The following is a 25,818-nucleotide window of genomic DNA, read 5'->3' on the forward strand; positions in this document are numbered from 1 at the left end:
GTTTGCTGTGTCTGTCAGTGTAGTGTCCAGAGCATGGAGGCGCTACCAGGAGACAGGCCAGTACATCAGGAGACGTGGAGGAGGCCGTAGGAGGGCAACAACCCAGCAGCAGGACCGCTACCTCCGCCTTTGTGCAAGGAGGAGCAGGAGGAGCACTGCCAGAGCCCTGCAAAATGACCTCCAGCAGGCCACCAATGTGCATGTGTCTGCTCAAACGGTCAGAAACAGACTCCATGAGGGTGGTATGAGGGCCCGACGTCCACAGGTGGGGGTTGTGCTTACAGCCTAACACCGTGCAGGACGTTTGGCATTTGCCAGAGAACACCAAGATTGGCAAATTCGCCACTGGCGCCCTGTGCTCTTCACAGATGAAAGCAGGTTCACACTGAGCACATGTGACAGACGTGACAGAGTCTGGAGACGCCGTGGAGAACGTTCTGCTGCCTGCAACATCCTCCAGCATGACCGGTTGGGCGGTGGGTCAGTCATGGTGTGGGGTGGCATTTCTTTGGGGGGCCGCACAGCCCTCCATGTGCTCACCAGAGGTAGCCTGACTGCCATTAGGTACCGAGATGAGATCCTTATACCCCTTGTGAGACCATATGCTGGTGCGGTTGGCCCTGGGTTCCTCCTAATGCAAGACAATGCTAGACCTCAGGTGGCTGAAGTGTGTCAGCAGTTCCTGCAAGAGAAAGGCATTGATGCTATGGACTGGCCCGCCCGTTCCCCAGACCTGAATCCAATTGAGCACATCTGGGACATCATGTCTCGCTCCATCCACCAACGCCACGTTGCACCACAGACTGTCCAGGAGTTGGCGGATGCTTTAGTCCAGGTCTGGGAGGAGATCCCTCAGGAGACCATCCGCCACCTCATCAGGAGCATGCCCAGGCGTTTTAGGGAGGTCATACAGGCACGTGGAGGCCACACACACTACTGAGCCTCATTTTGACTTGTTTTAAGGACATTACATCAAAGTTGGATCAGCCTGTAGTGTGGTTTTCCACTTTAATTTTGAGGGTGACTCCAAATCCAGACCTCCATGGGTTGATACATTTGATTTCCATTGATAATTTTTGTGTGATTTTGTTGTCAGCACATTCAACTATGTAAAGAAAAAAGTATTTAATAAGATTATTTCATTCATTCATTCAGATCTAGGATGTGTTGTTTAAGTGTTCCCTTTATTTTTTTGAGCAGTGTATATACAGTGGGGAGAACAGTGTATATATACAGTGTATATACAGTGGGGAGAACAAGTATTTTTAAGTAATGAATTTGCATTTTATTGCATGACATAAGTATTTGATACATCAGAAAAGCAGAACTTAATATTTGGTACAGAAACCTTTGTTTGCAATTACAGAGATCATACGTTTCCTGTAGGTCTTGACCAGGTTTGCACACACTGCAGCAGGGATTTTGGCCCACTCCATACAGACCTTCTCCACATCCTTCAGGTTTCAGGGCTGTCGCTGGGCAATACGGACTTTCAGCTCCCTCCAAAGATTTTCTATTGGGTTCAGGTCTGGAGACTGGCTAGGCCACTCCAGGACCTTGAAATGCTTCTTACGGAGCCACTCCTTAGTTGCCCTGGCTGTGTGTTTCGGGTCGTTGTCATGCTGGAAGACCCAGCCACGACCCATCTTCAATGCTCTTACTGAGGGAAGGAGGTTGTTGGCCAAGATCTCGCGATACATGGCCCCATCCATCCTCCCCTCAATACGGTGCAGTCGTCTTGTCCCCTTTGCAGAAAAGCATCCCCAAAGAATGATGTTTCCACCTCCATGCTTCACGTTGGGATGGTGTTCTTGGGGTTGTACTCATCCTTCTTCTTCCTCCAAACAAGGCGAGTGGAGTTTAGACCAAAAAGCTCTATTTTTGTCTCATCAGACCACATGACCTTCTCCCATTCCTCCTCTGGATCATCCAGATGGTCATTGGCAAACTTCAGACGGGCCTGGACATGCGCTGGCTTGAGCAGGGGGACCTTGCGTGTGCTGCAGGATTTTAATTCATGACGGCGTAGTGTGTTACTAATGGTTTTCTTTGAGACTGTGGTCCCAGCTCTCTTCAGGTCATTGTGACGCTTGGCATTCAGGCCAAAGAGTTCAATCTTGGTTTCATCAGTCCAGAGAATCTTGTTTCTCATGGTCTGAGAGTCTTTTGGTGCTCCAAGTGGGCTGTCATGTGCCTTTTACTGAGGAGTGGCTTCTGTTTGGCCACTCTACAATAAAGGCCTGATTGGTGGGGTGCTGCAGGGATGGTTGGTCTTCTGGAAGGTTCTGCCATCTCCACAGAGGAACTCTAGAGCTCTGTCAGAGTGACCATCGGGTAACCCTAACCCTGACCACGACCAAGGCCCTTCTCCCCCGATTGCTCAGTCTGGCCGGGCGGCCAGCTCTAGGAAGAGTCTTGGTGGTTCCAAAGAATGATGGAGGCCACTGTGTTCTTTGGGACCTTCAATGCAGCAGAAATGTTTTGGTACCCTTCCCAAGATCTGTGCCTTGACACAATCCAATCTCGGAGCTCAACGGACAATTCCTTCGACATCATGGCTTGGTTTTTGCTCTGACCTGCACTGTCAACTGTGGGACCTTATATAGACAGGTGTGTGCCTTTCCAAATCATGTCCAATCAGTTGAATTTACCACAGGTGGACTCCAATCAAGTTGTAGAAACATCTCAAGGATGATCAATGGAAACAGGATGCATCTGAGCTCAATTTTGAGTCTCATACTTATGTAAATAAGGTATTTCTGTTTTTATTTTTAATACATTAGCAAAAATTTCTCAAAACCGGTTTTCACTTTGTCATTATGGGGATTGTTTGGAGATTGCTGAGGATTTTTGGTTATTTAATCCATTTTAGAATAAGGCTGTAACGTAACAAAATGTGGAAAAAGTCAAGGGGTCTGAATACTTTCCGAAGAGATATATATATATATATATATATATATATATATATATATATATATATATATATATACTTCATTTCCTATGCATTTTGCTATATTTCCTATTCAAACTCATTTCATGTTCACTACAGTTCAAAAGTTTGGGGTCACTTAGAAATGTCCTTGTTTTCCATGAAAACATACATGAAATGAGTTTGAATAGGAAATATAGCAAAATGAATAGGAAATGTAGTCATTGACAAGGTTAGAAATAATGTTTTTAATTGAAAAAAATAATTGTGTCCTTCAAACTTTGCTTTTGTCAAATAATCCTCCATTTGCAGCAATTACAGCCTTACAGACCTTTGGCATTCTAGTTGTCAATTTGTTGAGGTAATCTGAAGAGATTTCACCCCACGCTTCCTGAAGCATCTCCCACAAATTGGATTAGCTTGATGGGCACTTCTTACGTACCATACGGTCCAGCTGCTCCCACAACAGCTCAATAGGGTTGAGATCCGGTGACTGTGCTGGCCACTCCATTATAGACAGAATACCAGCTGACTGCTTCTTCCCTAAATAGTTATTGCATAGTTTGGAGCTGTGCTTTGGGTCATTGTCTTGTTGTAGGAGGAAATTGGCTCCAATCAAGCGCCATCCACAAGGTATGGCATGGCGTCGCAAAATGGAGTGATAGCCTTCCTTCTTCAAGATCCCTTTTACCCTGTACAAATCTCCCACATTACCACCACCAAAGCACCCCCAGACCATCACATTGCCTCTACCATGCTTGACAGAGGGCATCAAGCACTCCTCCAGCATCTTTTCAATTGGTCTGCGTCTCACAAATGTTCTTCTTTGTGATCCGAACACATCAAACTTTGATTTGTCTGTCCATAACACTTGTTTCCAATCTTCCTCTGTCCAGTGTCTGTGTTCTTTTGCCCATCTTAATATTTTATTTTCATTGGCCAGTCTGAGATATGGCTTTTTCTTTGCAACTCTACCTAGAAGGTCAGCATCCCGGAGTCGCCTCTTCACTGTTGACGTTGAGACTGGTGTTTTGCGGGTACTATAATGAAGCTGCCAGTTGAGAACCTGTGAGGTGTCTGTTTCTCAAACTAGACACTCTAATATATTTGTCCTCTTGCTCAGTTGTGCACCGGGGCCTCCCACTCTTCTTTCTATTCTGGTTAGAGACAGTTTGCGCTGTTCTGTGAAGGGAGTAGTACACAGCGTTGTACGAGATCTTCAGTTTCTTGGCAATTTCTTGCATGGAATAGCCTTCATTTCTCAGAACAACAATAGACTGACGAGTTTCAGAAGAAAGTTAATTGTTTCTGGCCATTTTGAGCCTGTAATCGAACCCACAATTGCTGATGCTACAGATTCTCAACTAGTCTCAATAAGGCAAGTTTTATTGCTTCTTTAATCAGCACAACAGTTTTCAGCTGTGCTAACATAATTGCAAAAGGGTTTTCTAATGATCAATTAGCCTTTTCAAATGATAAACTTGGATGAGCAAACACAACGTGCCATTGATAATTGGCCTCTGTACGCCTATGTAGATATTTCATAAATAATTTTCCAGCTACAATAGCCATTTACAACATAAACAATGTCTACACTGTATTTCTGATCAATTTGATGTTATTTTAATGGACCAAAAAATAGCTTTTCTTTCAAAAACAAGGACCTTTCTAAGTGACCCCAAACTTTTGAACGGTAGTGTCTATATACAGTGGGGGAAAAAGTATTTAGTCAGCCACCAATTGTGCAAGTTCTCCCAATAAAAAAGATAAGAGAGGCCTGTAATTTTCATCATAGGTACACGTCAACAATGACAGACAAATTGAGAAAAAAAATTCCAGAAAATCACATTGTAGGATTTTTAATGAATTTCTTTGCAAATTATGGTGGAAAATAAGTATTTGGTCACCTACAAACAAGCAAGATTTCTGGCTCTCACAGACCTGTAACTTCTTCTTTAAGAGGCTCCTCTGTCCTCCACTGGTTACCTGTATTAATGGCACCTGTTTGAACTTGTTATCAGTATAAAAGACACCTGTCCACAACCTCAAACAGTCACACTCCAAACTCCACTATAGCCAAGACCAAAGAGCTGTCAAAGGACACCAGAAACAAAATTGTAGACCTGCACCAGGCTGGGAAGACTGAATCTGCAATAGGTAAGCAGCTTGGTTTGAAGAAATCAACTGTGGGAGCAATTATTAGGAAATGGAAGACATACAAGACCACTGATAATCTCCCTCGATCTGGGGCTCCACGCAAGATCTCACCCCGTGGGGTCAAAATGATCACAAGAACAGTGAGCAAAAATCCCAGAACCACACGGGGGGACCTAGTGAATGACCTGCAGAGAGCTGGGACCAAAGTAACAAAGCCTACCATCAGTAACACACTACGCTGCCAGGGACTCAAATCCTGCAGTGCCAGACGTGTCCCCCTGCTTAAGCCAGTACATGTCCAGGCCCGTCTGAAGTTTGCTAGAGTGCATTTGGATGATCCAGAAGAGGATTGGGAGAATGTCATATGGTCAGATGAAACGAAAATAGAACTTTTTGGTAAAAACTCAACTCGTCGTGTTTGGAGGACAAAGAATGCTGAGTTGCATCCAAAGAACACCATACCTACTGTGAAGCATGGGGGTGGAAACATCATGCTTTGGGGCTGTTTTTCTGCAAAGGGACCAGGACGACTGATCCGTGTAAAGGAAAGAATGAATGGGGCCATGTATCGTGAGATTTTGAGTGAAAACCTCCTTCCATCAGCAAGGGCATTGAAGATGAAACGTGGCTGGGTCTTTCAGCATGACAATGATCCCAAACACACCGCCTGGGCAACGAAGGAGTGGCTTCGTAAGAAGCATTTCAAGGTCCTGGAGTGGCCTAGCCAGTCTCCAGATCTCAACCCCATAGAAAATCTTTGGAGGGAGTTGAAAGTCTGTGTTGCCCAGCGACAGCCCCAAAACATCACTGCTCTAGTGGAGATCTGCATGGAGGAATGGGCCAAAATACCAGCAACAATGTGTGAAAACCTTGTGAAAACTTACAGAAAACGTTTGACCTGTGTCATTGCCAACAAAGGGTATATAACAAAGTATTGAGAAATTATTTTCCACCATAATTTGCAAATAAATTCATTAAAAATCCTACAATGTGATTTTCTGGATTTTTTTTTCTCATTTTGTCTGTCATAGTTGACATGTACCTATGATGAAAATTACAGGCCACTCTCATCTTTTTAAGTGGGAGAACTTGCACAATTGGTGGCTGACTAAATACTTTTTTCCCCCACTGTATAGAGTACCAGTCAAAGGTTTGGACACACCTACTCATTCAAGGTTTTTTCTTTATTTTTACTATTTTCTACATTGTAGAATAGCAGTGAAGACATCAAACCTATGAAATAACACATTGGAATCATGTAGTAACCAAAAAGGTGTTAAAACAAATCAAAATATATTTTATATTTGAGATTCTTCAAATAGCCACCCTTTGCCTTGATGACAGCTTTGCACACTCTTGGCAGTCTCTCAACCAGCTTCACCTGGAATGCTTTTCCAACAGTCTTGAAGGAGTTCCCAAATATGCTGAGCACTTGTTGGCTGCTTTTCCTTCACTCTGCAGTCTGACTCATCCCAAACCATGTCAATTGGGTTGAGGTTGAGGGATTGTGGAGGCCAGGTCATCTGATGCAGCACTCCATCACTCTCCTTCTTGGTCAAATAGCCCTTACAAAGCCTGGAGGTGTGTTGGGTCATTGTCCTGTTGAAAAAGAAATGATAGTCCCACTAAGCCCAAACCAGATGGGATGGCGTATTGCTGCAGAATGCTGTGGTAACCATGCTTGTTAAGTGTGCCTTGAATTCTAAATAAATCACAGAAAGTGTCACCAGCAAAGCACCCCCACACCATGACACCTCCTCCTCCATGCTTTATGGTGGGAACTACACATGCGGAGATCATCCGTTCACCCACACTGTGTCTCATAAAGACACGGTGGTTGGAACCAAAAATCTGAAATTTGGACTCCAGACCAAAGAACAAATTTCCACCGGTCTAATGTCCATTGCTCGTGTTTCTTGGCCCAAGCAGGTCTTTTCTTCTTATTGGTGTCCTTTTGTAGGGGTTTCTTTGCAGCAATTCAACCATGAAGGACTGATTCACACAGTCTCCTCTGAACAGTTGATGTTGAGATGTGTCTGTTACTTGAACTCAAATTAAAAAATAAAAAATTTTTTTTATTTGAGCTGCAACTTCTGAGGCTGGTAACTCTAATGAACATATCCTCTGCAGCAGAGGTAACTCTGGGTCTTTCATTCCTGTGGCGGTCCTCATGAGAGCCAGTTTCATCATAGCGCTTGATGGTTTTTGCGACTGTACTTGAAGAAACGTTCAAAGTTCTTGACATTTTCTGGATTGACTGACCTTCATGTCTTAAAGTAATGATGGACTGTCGTTTCTCTTTGCTTATTTGAGCTGTTCTTGCCATAATATGGACTTGGTATTTTACCAAATAGGGCTATCTTCTGTATACCCCTCCCCCCACCTTGTCACAACACAACTGATTGGCTCAAACGCATTAAGAAGGAAATAAATTCCCCAAATTAACTTTTAAGAAGGCACACCTGTTAATTGAAATGCATTCCAGGTGACTACCTCATGAAGCTGGTTGAGAGAATGCCAAGAGTGTGCAAAGCTGTCATTAAGGCAAAGGGAGGATATTTGAATAATCTCAAATATAAAATGTATTTTGTTTAACACTTTTTTGGTTACTACATGATTCCATATGTGTTATTTCATAGTTTTGATGTCTTCACTATTATTCTACAATGTAAAAAATTGTAAAAATAAAGAAAAACCCTTGAATGAGTAGGTGTGTCCAAACCTTTGACTGGTAGTGTATATATATTTGATATGCCATAATATGAAAACACATTACCTTGCAGCCAACCTGCTTGCACCAATCTCATCTCAAGTTTTAACTCCCTACCTGTATATAGTCCAGTATATGTTGGTGTCTCTGTTTGGCAGTGGCGACCTCTGTGTCCATGATGGCCTCTCGCAGTGCCTGCTGGGTAATAAGTGCATCCAGGTCCAAGACAGATGACATGCGGCAGTACAGACTGACGCACTTCTCCTTGTACGCACTGAAATGGACTGGAGAGAGAAATATATATTTGAATATAGAATAGACTCAAACTTCTCCTTGTATTCACAGAAGTGGACTGGAGCGAGACACATATATATCAGAACATAGAATATATAAACTAAATCACTTCTTGTAGGCACAGACATGGACTGGAGAGAGACATATACAGTATAAAATAATATAATGTTAATACTGTATAACGAGACATACATTGAGTGTACAAAACATTAGCAACACCGTCCTAATATTGAGTTGCACCCCCTTTTGCCCTCAAAACAGCGTCAATTCGTCGGGGCATGTACTACAAGGTGTCAAAAGTGTTTCACAGGGATGCTGGCCGATGTTGACTCCAATGCTTCCCATTGTTATGTCAAGTTGGCTGGATGTCCTTTGGGTGGTGGACCATTCATGATACGGGAAACTGTTGAGCATGAAAAACCCAGCAGCGTTGTAGTTCTTAAATCCTTTGTCTTGCCCATTCACCCTCTGAATGGCACACATACGCAATCTATGTCTCAATTGTCTCAAGGCTTAAAAATCCTTCTTTAACCTGTCTCCTCATCTACACTGATTGAAGTGGATTTAACAGGTGACATCAATAAGGGATCATAGCTTTCACCTGGATTCACCTGGTCAGTCTACAGTGAGGGAAAAAAGTATTTGATCCCCTACTGATTTTGTACGTTTGCCCACTGACAAAGAAATGATCAGTCTATAATTTTAATGGTAGGTTTATTTGAACAGTGAAAGACAGAATAACAACAAAAAAATCCAGAAAAACGCTTGTCAAAAATGTTAGAAATTGATTTGCATTTTAATGAGGGAAATAAATATTTGATCCCCTCTCAATCAGAAAGATTTCTGTCTCCCAGGTGTCTTTTATACAGCTAACGAGCTGAGATTAGGAGCACACTCCTGTACACAGAAGCAATCAATCAATCAGATTCCAAACTCTCCACCATGGCCAAGACCAAAGAGCTCTCCAAGGATGTCAGGGACAAGATTGTAGACCTACACAAGGCTGGAATGGGCTACAAGACCATCGCCAAGCAGCTTGGTGAGAAGGTGACAACAGTTGGTGCGATTTTTCGCAAATGGAAGAAACACAAAAGAACTGTCAATCTCCCTTGGCCTGGGGCTCCATGCAAGATCTCACCTCGTGGAGTTGCAATGATCATGAGAACGGTGAGGAATCACCCCAGAACAACACGGGAGGATCTTGTCAATGATCTCAAGGCAGCTGGGACCATAGTCACCAAGAAAACAATTGGTAACACACATCCTGCAGCACCCGCAAGGTCCCCCTGCTCAAGAAAGCATATATACAGGCCCGTCTGAAGTTTGCCAATGAACATCTGAATGATTCAGAGGAGAACTGGGTGAAAGTGTTGTGGTCAGATGAGATCAAAATGGAGCTCTTTGGCATCAACTCAACTCGCCGTGTTTGGAGGAGGAGGAATGCTGCCTATGACCCCAAGAACACCATCCCCACCGTCAAACATGGAGGTGGAAACATTATGCTTTGGGGGTGTTTTTCTGGACAGGACAACTTCACCGCATCAAATGGACGATGGACGGGGCCATGTACCGTCAAATCTTGGGTGAGACCCTCCTTCCCTCAGCCAGGGCATTGAAAATGGGTCGTGGATGGGTATTCCAGAATGACAATGACCCAAAACACACGGCCAAGGCAACAAAGGAGTGGCTCAAGAATATGCAAATTAAGGTCCTGGAGTGGCCTAGCCAGTCTCCAGACCTTTAATCCCATAGAAAATCTGTGGAGGGAACTGAAGGTTTGAGTTGCCAAACGTCAGCCTCGAAAACTTAATGACTTGGAGAAGATCTGCAAAGAGGAGTGGGACAAAATCCCTCCTGAGATGTGTGCAAACCTGGTGACCAACTACAAGAAACGTCTGACCTCTGTGATTGCCAACAAGGGTTTTGCCACCAAGTACTAAGTCATGTTTTGCATAGGGGTCAAATACTTATTACCCTCATTAAAATGCAAATCAATTTATAACATTTTGGAATTTTTTTTGTTGTTATTCTGTCTCTCACTGTTCAAATAAACCTACCATTAAAATTATAGACTGATCATGTCTTTGTCAGTGGGCAAACGTACAAAATCAGCAGGGGATCAAATACTTTTTTCCCTCACTGTATGTCATGGAAAGAGCAGGTGTTCTTAATGAACTTCTTCATATTCGCACAGAAGTGGATTGAAGAGACAAATATATATCAGAATATACAATATATAGACTAAATAACTTCTCCTTATACGCACGGAAGTGGACTGGAGAGATTGTTATAATTGTGTTCCTAAATCCTTGTTATGTATTTTATTCTGCATTTGTAAACAGGGCACCCTTGTAAAATACACGGTCTCAATGGGACTTCCCTGAAAAAATAAAGGTTTAATAAAATAAAGATCTATATCTATACTATGTTAACAGTATATAACAAGTGTATAACAGGTCTATAACAGGTGTATAACCAGTGAATAACCAGTGTAAAACCAGTGTATAACAAGACATATACTGACTGATGAACGTGTCTTTGTATTCACAGCACTACTAATCTCTGGGGCTAGTCTGACTCTGAGGGGGGTCAAAGGTCAGATCAGCACGGCGCTGCTCTGGAGCCCTCACAGAGACTGATTAAATGTGTGACCCTATGGACCAGAGGAACAGAGAGGAATCTACAACCACTGAACTAACAGAGAAACAGAGAGAGAAAGAGAGAGAGAGAAACAGAGCGCGAGAGAGAGAGGGGCCAACAGAGAAAGATAAAAAAGTATACCTCACTCATACAAGGGAGCGTGAGGAAGAAAGAGAGAGAGATGTACACAAGGATAGAGGAGAGCGAGAGATGTACACAGGGATAGAGGAGAGCGAGAGATGTACACAGGGATAGAGGAGAGCGAGAGATGTACACAGGGATAGAGGAGAGAGGGATATGTACACAGGTATAGAGGAGAGAGAGAGATGTACACAGGGATAGAGGAGAGCGAGAGATGTACACAGGGATAGAGGAGAGAGAGAGATGTACACAGGGATAGAGGAGAGCGAGAGATGTACACAGGGATAGAGGAGAGAGGGAGATGTACACAGGGATAGAGGAGAGAGAGAGATGTACACAGGGATAGAGGAGAGCGAGAGATGTACACAGGGACAGAGGAGAGAGAGAGATGTACACAGGGATAGAGGAGAGCGAGAGATGTACACAGGGATAGAGGAGAGAGGGAGATGTACACAGGGATAGAGGAGAGAGAGAGATGTACACAGGGATAGAGGAGAGAGAGAGATGTACACAGGGATAGAGGAGAGAGGGAGATGTACACAGGGATAGAGGAGAGCGAGAGATGTACACAGGGATAGAGGAGAGAGAGAGATGTACACAGTGATAGAGGAGAGAGGGAGATGTACACAGGGATAGAGGAGAGAGAGATGTACACAGGGATAGAGGAGAGAGGGAGATGTACACAGGGATAGAGGAGAGAGGGAGATGTACACATGGATAGAGGAGAGAGAGAGATGTACACAGGGATAGAGGAGAGAGGGAGATGTACACAGGGATAGAGGAGAGAGAGAGATGTACACAGGGATAGAGGAGAGAGGGAGATGTACACAGGGATAGAGGAGAGAGGGAGATGTACACAGGGATAGAGGAGAGAGAGAGATGTACACAGGGATAGAGGAGAGAGGGATATGTACACAGGGATAGAGGAGAGAGGGAGATGTACACAGGGATAGAGGAGAGAGGGAGATGTACACAGGGATAGAGGAGAGAGAGAGATGTACACAGGGATAGAGGAGAGAGGGAGATGTACACAGGGATAGAGGAGAGAGGGAGATGTACACAGGGATAGAGGAGAGAGGGAGATGTACACAGGGATAGAGGAGAGAGAGAGATGTACACAGGGATAGAGGAGAGAGGGAGATGTACACAGGGATAGAGGAGAGAGGGAGATGTACACAGGGATAGAGGAGAGAGGGAGATGTACACAGGGATAGAGGAGAGAGAGAGATGTACACAGGGATAGAGGAGAGAGGGAGATGTACACAGGGATAGAGGAGAGAGGGAGATGTACACAGGGATAGAGGAGAGAGGGAGATGTACACAGGGATAGAGGAGAGAGGGAGATGTACACAGGGATAGAGGAGAGAGGGAGATGTACACAGGGATAGAGGAGAGAGGGAGATGTACACAGGGATAGAGGAGAGAGAGATGGGAGAAAATACATGTTCTAACAAGATGAGGGGTTAACAGAAGGCAGCGGTCAGTGTAGACGTACCCAGCTCAAACATTTGGAGAGGGAGGTTGAGAAAGCCGGAGTGGGGTGTGTAGGGGTTGCTCTGTCCGGGAGCGGTACACACATCGTCAGCCGCCGGCAGCAGCAGCAGAAAGGAAACATTATGACCCAGCTCCAACACCTCCTGAGTGTAGATACGGAAGTGCTTGGCCTGCAACCAGACATGAACACACAGTAAGAATATGAACAGGGGCAAAGATGCATACGCAAGCAGGGACACACACACCCACGCAACCATGCAAACACAGGCACACAGGTAAGCACACAGGCAGGGACACACACATTCGCTAAGACACAAACGACATGGCATGACCCATCGAACCTACATTCCAACTCTTCCATCTAAGTGTCTTGGTAAATGTTCCCCTTGCCTTGTACTTCCTCTTTATCTCTAAAGTAATGGAATACTTTGACAGTGAGATGTGATAGACATTCTGTCCCTCTAGTTATTTTTAGAAAATAAACAACAATGTTCAGTTCTTCAGGAATGTCAGTATCAGAGTGCTGAGGCTACCTATGTGCCCATAGGGCTCTGGTCCAAAGTAGTGCTCTATATAGGGAATAGGGTGCCATTTTGGGACAGAGCCAGTAAGACACTCAGGGAGATAGATGGCTTTCAGAGCCCAGTTGATCTGTGTTGTAAACAACTCTGAGTAAAGAAAGGAGTGTTCAGAGGTAGAGAGAAGATAAAATATAAACAGAAACTATAAACTTAATAGTGAGGCTAACGTCAGGACCATCAACCATCCAATATGGCTCCTGTCAAAGAAGGACCTGATGAGAGATGGGTTTTATGTGCCTGGTGCAGAGCTACTGTACTGTCGAGACAGATTGGTGTGTGTGTGTGTGTTTGTGTGTGTGTATGTACGTGCATTCCTGTGAGTGTGTGTATGTGTGTGTGTGTGTACCTGGTGCAGAGGTAGGTTGATTAGTTTGAGCAGGGCCTTGAGGGTAGTCTGTAGCTCGTAGTAGAGCAGCGGTGTGTTACTGTCTGTCGTTTGATCAGCTCCCTCTCTCTCTCCCTCCGTTCTCTCCTCTCCATCCTCTAGGGTTGACAGTCTCTGCAGCCAGTCCCACTCCTCCCTAAGAGAGAGAGAGGGAGAGCAGAAAAGAGAGAGAGAGAGGGAGAAAGAAGAGAAACGCCTAATGTAAGCAGGAATAAGATGATAGGTTCCAAGTTGTTGTGATGGCTCAGTGTGTCGGAGCATGGCACTGAGCAGCAGAATAGTAATGGGCTTTGACTCTGAAGGCTGATGCTGCCGAAAACATTACCATGCACCAATAGAGTGTCACTATGGCTCCATCGGTCTGTTTGTGTGTGTGTGGATCGTTGTTTTGCTCCAGGGAATTTCCCTGTGCTTGGGCTCTCCCTCTGGTCTGTGGAAAGACCTAGTAAATCACCTCTTCCACTGCCCCTGGACGTGTGTGTACACTTCTTTGCCAGCAACAGTGAGTGTATGTCTGCCTGTCTATATTCCTCTTTACCTGAGACTTAGAGTGTGTGTGTGAGTGTGTATGTGTGTGAGTTAAGTCCTCTTCCAAAGTGCGAGTGTGTGCGTCTGTGTAACTGGCCCAGTGGGTGTATATACTGTATAATAGTCCCTGTGTCCAGCTAACCACTGAGGTCACCTCTACCACCTCAGACCAATGTCAACAAACAACTCATTTACACAACAAACACACACACGCACCAACGCACACGCACACCCATACACACCCACACACATCTCTGTATCACCTGTAGAGAGAAACTCAACATCTCTCTATCTCACTTCTATCCCCTCATCCCTCTCTTTCTCTCCTCAACTGACCATGGTCACAACACTCTCCAGTTTCTCTAAATCTGTCAACAGCCAAAGCTCCCAAGTATTTCCATGATCTGTAGATGAAAATACATGAGGCTTTGGCACAGTGTCTGTAGCATAATATTGTACTGTCAGATCCAAATACACACTGCTGCCCGTCTAGTGTCTGCCTCACACACTAACATGAGAGAGAGAGAGTGAGAGACAGAGAGAGAGACAGACAGTGAAATAGAGAGAATAGACAGAGTAAACAGACAGAAAGAGAGAGAGAATGAGGGATAGAGAGAGAAGAAAGTCTGTCTGACTGCAGTGTTTTTCTGAGATGAAGGGGAAAAACGCTGTCCAATGTTTCCCTTAGTTTCTCACTTAACACTTCCCACTGTATCTAGGACCGCAGCATAGCTAACTAGGACCGCAGCATAGCTAACTAGGACCACAGTACAGCTATCTAGGACCGTAGCACAGCTAACTAGGACCACAGTACAGCTATCTAGGACCGCAGCACAGGTGACTAGGAGCGCAGCACAGCTGACTAGGACCGCAGCACAGGTGACTAGGAGCGCAGCACAGGTGACTAGGAGCGCAGCACAGCTAACTAGGAGCGCAGCACAGCTAACTAGGAGCGCAGCACAGCTAACTACGACCGCAGCACAGCTAACTACGACCGCAGCATAGCTAACTAGGACCGCAGCATAGCTAACTAGGATCGCAGCATAGCTAACTAGGACCGCAGCACAGCTAGCTAGGGCCGCAGTACAGCTGACTAGGACCGCAGCACAGGTGACTAGGAGCGCAGCACAGCTGACTAGGACCGCAGCACAGGTGACTAGGAGCGCAGCACAGGTGACTAGGAGCGCAGCACAGCTAACTAGGAGCGCAGCACAGCTAACTAGGAGCGCAGCACAGCTAACTAGGAGCGCAGCACAGCTAACTACGACCGCAGCACAGCTAACTACGACCGCAGCATAGCTAACTAGGACCGCAGCACAGCTAACTAGGACCGCAGCACAGCTAACTAGGACCACAGCACAGCTGACTAGGAGCGCAGCACAGCTAACTACAACCGCAGCACAGGTAACTACAACCGCAGCACAGGTGAATAGGAGCGCTGCACAGGGAACTACGATCGCAGCACATCTAACTAGGACTTCAGCACAGCTAACTCAGACCACAGCATAGCTGACTAGGACTGCAGCACAAGCCTGACTAAGACCGAAGCACAGGTGACTAGGAGCGCAGCACAGGTAACTAGGACCGCAGCACAGGTAACTACAACTGCAGCACAGGTGAATAGGAGCGCAGCGCAGCTAACTACGACCGCAGCACAGCTAACTACGGCCACAGCAAAGCTGACTAGGAGCGCAGCACAGGTAACTACAACCGCAGCACAGGTAACTAGGACCGCAGCACAGCTAACTAGGACCGCAGCACAGCTAACTACGACCACAGCACAGCTGACTAGGAGCGCAGCACAGCTAACTACAACCGCAGCACAGGTAACTACAACCGCAGCACAGGTGAATAGGAGCGCTGCACAGGGAACTACGATCGCAGCACATCTAACTAGGACTTCAGCACAGCTAACTCAGACCACAGCATAGCTGACTAGGACTGCAGCACAAGCCTGACTAAGACCGAAGCACAGGTGACTAGGAGCGCAGCACAGGTAACTAGGACCGCAGCACAGGTAACTACAACTGCAGCACAGGTGAATAGGAGCGCAGCGCAGCTAACTACGACCGCAGCACAGCTAACTACGGCCACAGCAAAGCTGACTAGGAGCGCAGCACAGGTAACTACAACCGCAGCACAGGTAACTACAACCGCAGCACAGGTGAATAGGAGCGCAGCACAGGTAACTACAATCGCAGCACATCTAACTAGGACTGCAACACAGCTAACTCGGACCACAGCATAGCTGACTAGGACTGCAGCACAGGCCTGACTAAGACCGCAGCACAGGTGACTAGGACCGCAGCACAGGTGACTAGGACCGCAGCACAGGTGACTAGGACCGCAGCACAGGTGACTAGGACCGCAGCACAGGTGACTAGGACCGCAGCACAGCTAACTAGGAGTGCAGCACAGCTAACTAGGACCGCAGCACAGATAACTAGGAACGCAGCACGGCTAACTAGGACCACAGCACAGGTGACTAGGAGTGCAGCACAGGTAACTACAACCGCAGCACAGCTAACTAGGAGCGCGGCACAGGTGACTAGGAGTGCAGCACAGGTAACTAAGACCGCAGCACAGCTAACTAGGAGTGCAGCACAGCTAACTCGGACCACAGCATAGCTGACTAGGACCACAGCACGGCACTGACTAGGACCGCAGCACAGCTGACTAGCGTCCAGGAACTCTGCTAGCTAACTAGCATCCAGGAACTCTGCTAGCTGACTAGCGTCCAGGAACTCTGCTAGCTAACTAGCATCCAGGAACTCTGCTAGCTGACTAGCATCCAGGAACTCTGCTAGCTGACTAGCATCCAGGAACTCTGCTAGCTGACTAGCGTCCAGGAACTCTACTAGCTGACTGGCGTCCAGGTAATCTGCTAGCTGACTAGCGTCCAGGAACTCTGCTAGCTGACTAGCGTCCAGGAACTCTGCTAGCTAACTAGCGTCCAGGAACTCTGCTAGCTGACTAGCGTCCAGGTACTCTGCTAGCTGACTAGCGTCCAGGTACTCTGCTAGCTGACTAGCGTCCAGGTACTCTGCTAGCTGACTAGCGTCCAGGAACTCTGCTAGCTGACTAGCGTCCAGGAACTCTGCTAGCTAACTAGCGTCCAGGAACTCTGCTAGCTAACTAGCATCCAGGAACTCTGCTAGCTGACTAGCGTCCAGGAACTCTGCTAGCTGACTAGCGTCCAGGAACTCTGCTAGCTAACTAGCGTCCAGGAACTCTGCTAGCTAACTAGCATCCAGGAACTCTGCTAGCTGACTAGCGTCCAGGAACTCTGCTAGCTGACTGGCGTCCAGGAACTCTGCTAGCTGACTGGCGTCCAGGAACTCTGCTAGCTGACTGGCGTCCAGGAACTCTGCTAGCTGACTGGCATCCAGGAACTCTGCTAGCTGACTGGCGTCCAGGAACTCTGCTAGCTGACTGGCGTCCATGAACTCTGCTAGCTGACTAGCGTCCAGGAACTCTGCTAGCTAACTAGCATCCAGGAACTCTGCTAGCTAACTAGCATCCAGGAACTCTGCTAGCTGACTGGCGTCCAGGAACTCTGCTAGCTGACTGGCGTCCAGGAACTCTGCTAGCTGACTGGCGTCCAGGAACTCTACTAGCTGACTGGCGTCCAGGAACTCTACTAGCTGACTGGCGTCCAGGTACTCTGCTAGCTGACTAGCGTCCAGGTACTCTGCTAGCTGACTAGCATCCAGGAACTCTGCTAGCTGACTAGCGTCCAGGAATTCTGCTAGCTAACTAGCGTCCAGGAACTCTGCTAGCTAACTAGCATCCAGGAACTCTGCTAGCTGACTAGCGTCCAGGAACTCTGCTAGCTGACTGGCGTCCAGGAACTCTACTAGCTGACTAGCGTCCAGGTACTCTGCTAGCTGACTAGCGTCCAGGAACTCTGCTAGCTAACTAGCGTCCAGGAACTCTGCTAGCTGACTGGCGTCCATGAACTCTGCTAGCTGACTGGCGTCCAGGAACTCTACTAGCTGACTGGCGTCCAGGAACACTGCTAGCTGACTGGCGTCCAGGAACTCTGCTAGCTGACTAGCGTCCAGGAACACTGCTAGCTGACTAGCGTCCAGGAACTCTGCTAGCTGTAGCCAAGGAGCATTGCACAAATACTTCTAACTATTCCTCCCAGCCCCATAGAAATCAGATCTGATATTACTCAAACACACACACACACACACACACACACACACACACGGACACATGCATGCATGCGTATGCACACACACAACCTCACAGTCAATGTAACATAATACTGTAGGTAGATTAGCGGTGAGCGTCCCAGTAGAGAATGTGTAATGTGGTGAATGTTAGCTGACAACATCAGAGGTGTAAACAGCGAACTGGCATTCCTCTAAATTAATGTTCTAACAACAACTGTTACGGTGCCAAGTCCTAGACCTAATACCACCTAGAAAACAGACTCTAATACCACCTACAAAACAGACATACAGACCCAAATACCACCTACACTACAGTATACACAGCCAGACAGACAGGCTAAAAACAGACATTTAGTTACTCAGCATAGAGTTCTCATTCTCAAATTCCACTAGCATCGCCAGGATTCCAATATTGGCTGGGCCAGAGACATTTGTTGGCATGATGAAACTTATATTTCTGATGATTGAAATGCTTCAAATTGTGATACGAATAGGCTGGATTGCATTCGGGAGAATGATGATCCACAAGACCATGACAGGCAGCGCATCTCAGTATCAGGAGAAGCCTATATTCCAATGGCATCTTAATGCAGATACATCCTAACAAAATATACCCTATGACTGCCCTGCTAATGTGCCTTGCTGGACCTTGTAAACTATCGAAAGTAGATCCATAACTGATTCAAATGTTTTCTTAATCAAACATGCATGTAAAACAAAGGGCTTTTTATTCAAACGGATGTCTGGCAGACAAGCAAGTTATTTATTGTTTAATTATTCAAGGCTCCCTTTGTTATTTAATTTCAAAATAAAATGCTTGATTGTATTTAAAGGCATGAATGACTTGTATGCCGTGTAATGACATGAATGAATGATGTATTGATTATATTGAAGTAGACTAAGTAACGTTAAGACCGAAAAAACAGGACGTGCTTTCACAGCTCTCTGGTGGATAGATTATATAAGGCTACTACGTGAGTCAAGTGCAGAATAATACACTTGATTTAGGCTACATTATCGAATGCTAAATGTTTCTGATCAATGATAGATGAGCAAACGAATAAATGAGCTACCACCTCCACTTGCCCAGCAAGAGATCAATCAACCAAATATACAGACGGAGATTCAGTAAAACAAAATCACATTGACTGATTATCAGACAAGTTACAGGCATTGGTCGAGAGTAGGACAGGCTACTATGTGAGTGAAGAGCAAAATCAACTTGTTAAGCTACATAACATGCTAGTCCAAATATATGATGAGCAAGCTAGAATAAAGATGATCATGAGCACTCACCTCAATTTAGCTAACATTTTCCCAGCCTAATTGTTACCAAATATCCATAGCGAGATTCAGTTCAAACAAAAATCTGACATTGATTGATTTATCTAGACGTTTCCCCCACGCTTGTCTCAAAGGCTTGTCTCAAAGCAGCGCGATGGCGCTGTCCCAATCAAAACGGTGCTGAAATGATCATCTAGGTAGACGCTCTTATCCAGAGCGACTTACAGTTAGTGAATGCATACATTTTCATACTGGCCCCCCGTGGGAAACGAACCCAAAACCCTGGCGTTGCAAGCGCCATGATCTACCAACTGAGCTACACGGGACAATTGACAATTGCTTTAAATTAGTATTACATTTACATTTTCGTTTTACATTTTCGTAATTTAGCAGACGCTCTTATCCAGAGCGACAAATTGGTGCATTCACCTTATGATAGCCAGTGGGACAACCACTTTACTATATATATATATATATATATATACTTTTTTTTTTTGGGGGGGGTGGGGTAAGGGGGGGTAGAAGGATTACTTTATCCTATCCCAGGTATTCCTTAAAGAGGTGGGGTTTCAAGTGTCTCCGGAAGGTGGTGAGTGACTCCGCTGTCCTGGCGTCGTGAGGGAGCTTGTTCCACCATTGGGGTGCCAATAATGGTTGGATATGACTTAAGGCATTTCAGAATAGGCAAGAATTTGATACATGCCTTCAACTGCATTAGCCTACTTTATTCTAATATTTTTGTCATTCAGTTGATCATAACTAAGGTGAGTTTAAATCAATATACTGTTTCCTAGTAATATGGCTTTATTTTCAGGTTCGGGCTCATTTAATTTCTGTGATGTTGGACTGAGCCTGGGCTTGGGCTTCAGCTCACCGTGCTTGGGTTGGACCGGGCTAGAATTTTCAGGCCCGATGACAACTCTAACTCAGCACAACACAGCGTGATCAAATCTCAATATCACAGACCCATTTCTTGCCATGTTAGGCTAAATCCATATGTCTGTAACCCTGACCTTCATATGTTTGCACACCTTACAGCCTTCCAACAGACAAACACCCTTATCTGTTGTATGGGGTGTATATGAGGCCTGGAACCACATTGCAACACCATGATGGAGGAGCTGTCCAAAATCAACCTCTCTTGAAGTGATGCTCAACATTTTCCATGGAGGGAGTTCATTGCATCCTTAAACTGATGTCACATGAAGTAATCTGGATGCAATTTTGGTTGCTTGCAACAAAGTTGCATCTTGGTTGCTCTGTGTGTCACCCCCTAACATCCAAAGGTAATGTAAAGGTAAGTGTAAGTAAGACAGTAAGTATACATCCAGCTGTGGTGAGTCCTTACCTGGAGACATTGGCGTTGTCTCGTACCCGCGCGTGGCACAGCATGTTGGGCATCCTCTGCGGCACCAGCACCCTGATCTGGTCTACAGAGCTGCTGAGCTTCAGGTAGCCCAGGTACAGACCTGGGACAAGGCGATGCTGGCTACGCCTCTGGTAGGCCAAGATGTCCTGGGGAGGGAGGGACAGAGGGAGGGAGGGAAAGAGAGAGAGAGAAAAAGGGGGAGAGAGAATATACAGCGTCAGTAGGTGAAATGGGTGAATGTGTGTGTGTGTGTGTGTGTGTGTGTGTGTGTGTGTGTGTGTGTGTGTGTGTGTGTGTGTGTGTGTGTGTGTGGTACATGTATGGTGATGAGAAGTATGTCCAGTGCATAGGGTCATAATCAATTATTTATATTACACTAGATGACTGACAGGGGGTGCTGTTTTGAAGCCATCTTGGCACTCCCCCACCATTGTAAAAAATATTTACATTTGTTTATTCTATTATAGACACCTTAATGCATACTTTATAAATTATATTAAGTAAACATTTCCCTTAAAGTATAATTTTTTGAAAGTTCTAATGTTACTGTCCCCACTACAACAAAAAATACATGTAATAAAATACATTTAATTTGAAATACTGTAGAATTCCATTCATTCCTATAGAGGACTGCTTCTTCTGGGGAGTGTCAATATGGCCAACCGGTGTTTATAATATAATAATATATGCGATTTAGCAGACGCTTTTATCCAAAGCGACTTACAGTCATGTGTGCATACATTTTAAGTATGGGTGATACCTGGAATCAAACCCACTATCATGGCTTAGCAAGTGCCATGCTCTATCAACTGAGATACAGAGGACCACTACGGTATGGTTATAGTAGGGTTATGGTAAGGTTATGGTGGGGTTATAGTAGAGTTATGGTAAGGTTATGGTAGGGTTGTGATAAGGTTATGGGATGGTTGTGGTAATGTTATGGTAAAGGTATCTTCCTGAACAGGAGATCGTCGTCGGGTGAGGTTGTGTCTCTCTCTGGCGGGAGGTAAGCTTGGCTTATATGGCTTATATACATAGTTTGGGCTTTGTCGAGTAAAGCTTAAACTATGTATTTAGATTGTAGTTAGGTATTGTAGGTAGTTATCGTGGGTTGTTGTATGTAATTATTGTAGGTTAGTATTGTATTCGGCTGAGCCCGGTGAAGCACGAAGCTAGCTAACCCACTACCTGGACTAGCTAGCGGGTAGCTACTGGTAACTATTAGCAACTGTGGATAGCTGTTTCACACCTGAGAGTACCTGTAATTACGCCAGCTAGCTGCCTACAATAATTACATACAATAATGCCTACCATTCAGCTGTTTTTCTAACCTCATTGTCTGAAGCGTTAACATTAGGTAGTAAGTGGCTACTGTGCTTGAAATGTAGCTAGCTTGTTGCTACCTGGATAGCTACTAAACAATAGCTGGAACGACCTAGCGAACAGACGCGAACTGGCTGAATCAATTCAGTGGCTAGCTTTGCACTTGGCTAGCTAACAGTAGCTGCTAGGGGTAAGTTATAACCTACATTTGTGTTTTGTTTTTACATACTGGTAGCCAGAGTCGTTCAAGGGAATTCGGGACATGGGTGACTAGTTAACGTTAGCTTGGCTCTCTCTGTGTGTTCGTGCCATGGGAGGAGGGGTTTCTTCGTTGTCAGAAAGCAATGGCTAGCTAGTATGCTAACTATTCTAGCTAACTACCTGGCTGAATAAGTTGACGACGGACTCGCTCAAGCTGTCGGGACTAACCCACAACGTTAGACACGGACACGAATGATCTGCTTGGCGTGTTGACACACTGGTGGTTTGTTGTGGCCGAGTATTGGTGCTAAACCGTGTTGATGGAGTCCGGCATGCTAGTTGGCTGTGGCGTCATATGACTAGGTGCCCTGGACGATTTTCACGGAAGAATACTGTACCAAGTTAGCAAGCTGAATAAACTAATTTAGTCTATTCCTAGAAAACATTGAACCGCTGTAGTTTACAACAATTAAAGTTTCTGAGCTGGAAGTTGGGAGAGTTATATTGGGGTGTTTCAGTGAAACATAAGTGAGGGAGGCCCCGCTCTCTCGCTTTCCCAGATGTTTAGTACATTTCATTCCGATCTCCTTTGCATTATTGTAGCCATTTTCTGTAGCCTGTCAACTATGCCTCTGTCTATCCCTGTTCTCTCCTCTCCGCACAGGCTATACAAACGCCTCACACCGCGTGGCTGCTGCCTCTCTAGCCTGGTGGTCCCTGCATGCACCACCCATGTGGAGTTCCAGGTCTCCGGCAGCCTCTGGAACTGCCGTTCTGCGGCCAACAAGGCAGAGTTCATCTCAGCCTATGCTACCCTCCAGTCCCTCGACCCTTCTTGGCGCTGACGGAAACATGGATTACCACTGAAAACACTGCTGCTCCTACTGCTCTCCTCGTCTGACCATGTGTTCTCGCATACCCCGAGAGCATCTGGTCAGCGGGGTGGTGGCACAGGAATCCTCATCTCTCCCAAGTGGACATTCTCTCTTTTTCCCCTGACCCATCTGTCTATCTCCTCATTTGAATTCCATGCTGTCACAGTCACTAGCCCATTCAAGCTTAACATCCTTGTCATTTATCGCCCTCCAGGTTCCCTTGGAGAGTTCATCAATGAGCTTGACAAGTTCCTTTCCTGAGGATGGCTCACCCCTCACAGTTCTGGGTGACTTCAACCTCCCTACGTCTACCTTTGACTAATTTCTCTCTGCCTCCTTCTTTCCACTCCTCTCCTCTTTTGACCTCACCCTCTCACCGTCCCCCCCTACTCACAAGGCAGGCAATACGCTTGACCTCATCTTTACTAGATGCTGTTCTTCTACTAATCTCACTGCAACTCCCCTCCATGTCTCCGACCACTACTTTGTATCCTTTTCTCTCTCGCTCTCCTCCAACACTACTCACTCTGCCCCTACTCAGATGGTAATGCACTGTCGCAACCTTCGCTCTCTCTCTCCCGCTACTCTCTCCTCTTCCATCCTATCATCTCTTCCCTCTGCTCAATCCTTCTCCCTCCAATCTCCTGATTCTGCCTCCTCAACCCTCCTCTCCCTTTCTGCATCCTTTGACTCTCTATGTCCCTTATCCTCCCGGCCTCCCCTCCTGCTCCGTGGCTTGACGACTCATTGCGAGCTCACAGAACAGGGCTCCGGGCAGCCGAGTGGAAATGGAGGAAAACTAGACTCCCTGCGGACCTGGCATCTTTTCACTCCCTCCTCTCTACATTTTCTTCATCTGTTTCTGCTGCTAAAGCCACTTTCTACCACTCTAAATTCCAAGCATCTGCCTCTAACCCTAGGAAGCTCTTTGCCACCTTCTCCTCCCTGCTGAATCCTGACGACACACAACTAATCTTCTCCTTTCCCCCTTCTGATAACCAGGTGGCGAATCGCATCTCTGCATGTCTGGCAGACATATCAGTGTGGTTGACGGATCACCACCTCAAGCTGAACCTCGGCAAGACGGAGCTGCTCTTCCTCCCGGGGAAGGACTGCCCGTTCCATGATCTCGCCATCACGGTTGACAACTCCGTTGTGTCCTCCTCCCAGAGTGCGAAGAGCCTTGGCGTGACCCTGGACAACACCCTGTCGTTCTCCGCTAACATCAAGGCGGTGACCCGATCCTGTAGGTTCATGCTCTACAACATTCGGAGAGTACGACCCTGCCTCACACAGGAAGCGGCACAGGTCCTAATCCAGGCACTTGTCATCTCCCGTCTGGATTACTGCAACTCGCTGTTGGCTGAGCTCCCTGCCTGTGCCATTAAACCCCTACAACTCATCCAGAATGCCGCAGCCCGTCTGGTGTTCAACCTTCCCAAGTTCTCTCACGTCACCCCGCTCCCCCGAACACTCCACTGGCTTCCAGTTGAAGCTCGCATCTGCTACAAGACCATGGTGCTTGCCTACGGAGCTGTGAGGGGAACGGCACCTCCGTACCTTCACGCTCTCATCAGTCCCTACACCCAAACGAGGGCATTGCGTTCATCCACCTCTGGCCTGCTGGCCCCCCTACCTCTGCGGAAGCACAGTTCCCGCTCAGCCCAGTCAAAACTGTTCGCTGCTCTGGCACCCCAATGGTGGAACAAGTTCCCTCACGACGCCAGGACAGCGGAGTCACTCACCACCTTCCGGAGACACTTGAAACCCCACCTCTTTAAGGAATACCTGGGATAGGATAAAGTAATCATTCTACCCCCCCTTACCCCACCCCACCCCACCCCACCCCAAAAAAACAAACAACAAAAAAAAACATATTGTAAAGTGGTTATCCCACTGGCTATAAGGTGAATGCACCAATTTGTAAGTCGCTCTGGATAAGAGCGTCTGCTAAATGACGTAAATGTAAAATGTAAATGTACCTGTATGGTTATTAGCAGTATGTCCAGTGCGTAGGGTTCCTCAGGTGTGGACAGACTCTTCCTCTGGCTCTGTAGCTTGGACACCTGCATCCACTTCCCATTGAAGAAGGAGTACTGGCTCTCCATGTCCCTGATCGTCAATAGCAACACATTGCCATGACGATCCTTGATGGGCTCGTAGTGGACACGCCCCAAATTGTGTGTGCCTAACAGATTCTGAGAATGACATCAGTCGATCAATCAATCAATGAATACACCAATAAATCATTCTATCTGTATGTCTGCCTATCTATTAATCTCTCACTCACATACCACACACATACACAAGTGTACCTGTAGCTGCCCAGCAGCAGACAGCATCTTCTGTCTGGCCTGTAGAGTGGAGGAGGAGGACATGGAGACAGACATACTCTGTCTCAGCCACCGCACATCCTCCCACATACATGACAACTACAGAGAGAGGGAGGGGATATAGATAGAGAGAGAGAGAGAGAGAGAGAGAGAGAGAGAGAGAGAGAGAGAGAGAGAGAGAGAGAGAGAGAGAGAGAGAGAGAGAGAGAGAGACTGCACCATGAACATAATCCTAGAAAAGGTAACAAGGTACATTCATTTTTACTATGCTAAGTATAAAGTGAAATGCAGAATCCTACTTGATGCAATATAGTGATATAAAAATCTATTCAATGTGGCCACTGTCCTTGATATAATGAACTACATTACCCACAATACCTTAGTGAACCAGAG

General features: G+C 46.2%; 1 protein-coding gene across 1 annotated transcript in view; it reads right to left on the bottom strand.

The window, feature by feature from the left end:
* ankfn1a (ankyrin repeat and fibronectin type III domain containing 1a) overlaps positions 1 to 25,818 on the bottom strand; it is a gene marked incomplete at both ends in the record, with an annotated part of 193,056 nt that overhangs the window by 30,327 nt on the left and 136,911 nt on the right. Inside the window, 7 exons of the mRNA XM_084158389.1 lie at positions 7,914 to 8,080; positions 12,367 to 12,535; positions 13,293 to 13,467; positions 20,673 to 20,839; positions 25,075 to 25,290; positions 25,408 to 25,524; positions 25,804 to 25,818. The exon at positions 25,804 to 25,818 is cut by the window's right edge and continues 118 nt beyond it. Of these exons, the coding sequence (XP_084014515.1) occupies positions 7,914 to 8,080; positions 12,367 to 12,535; positions 13,293 to 13,467; positions 20,673 to 20,839; positions 25,075 to 25,290; positions 25,408 to 25,524; positions 25,804 to 25,818 (1,026 nt within the window). The remainder of the gene's footprint in view (positions 1 to 7,913; positions 8,081 to 12,366; positions 12,536 to 13,292; positions 13,468 to 20,672; positions 20,840 to 25,074; positions 25,291 to 25,407; positions 25,525 to 25,803) is intronic.

Source organism: Coregonus lavaretus (assembly GCF_964263955.1).
Source record: "Coregonus lavaretus genome assembly, chromosome: 1".
NCBI lineage: Eukaryota > Metazoa > Chordata > Actinopteri > Salmoniformes > Salmonidae > Coregonus > Coregonus lavaretus.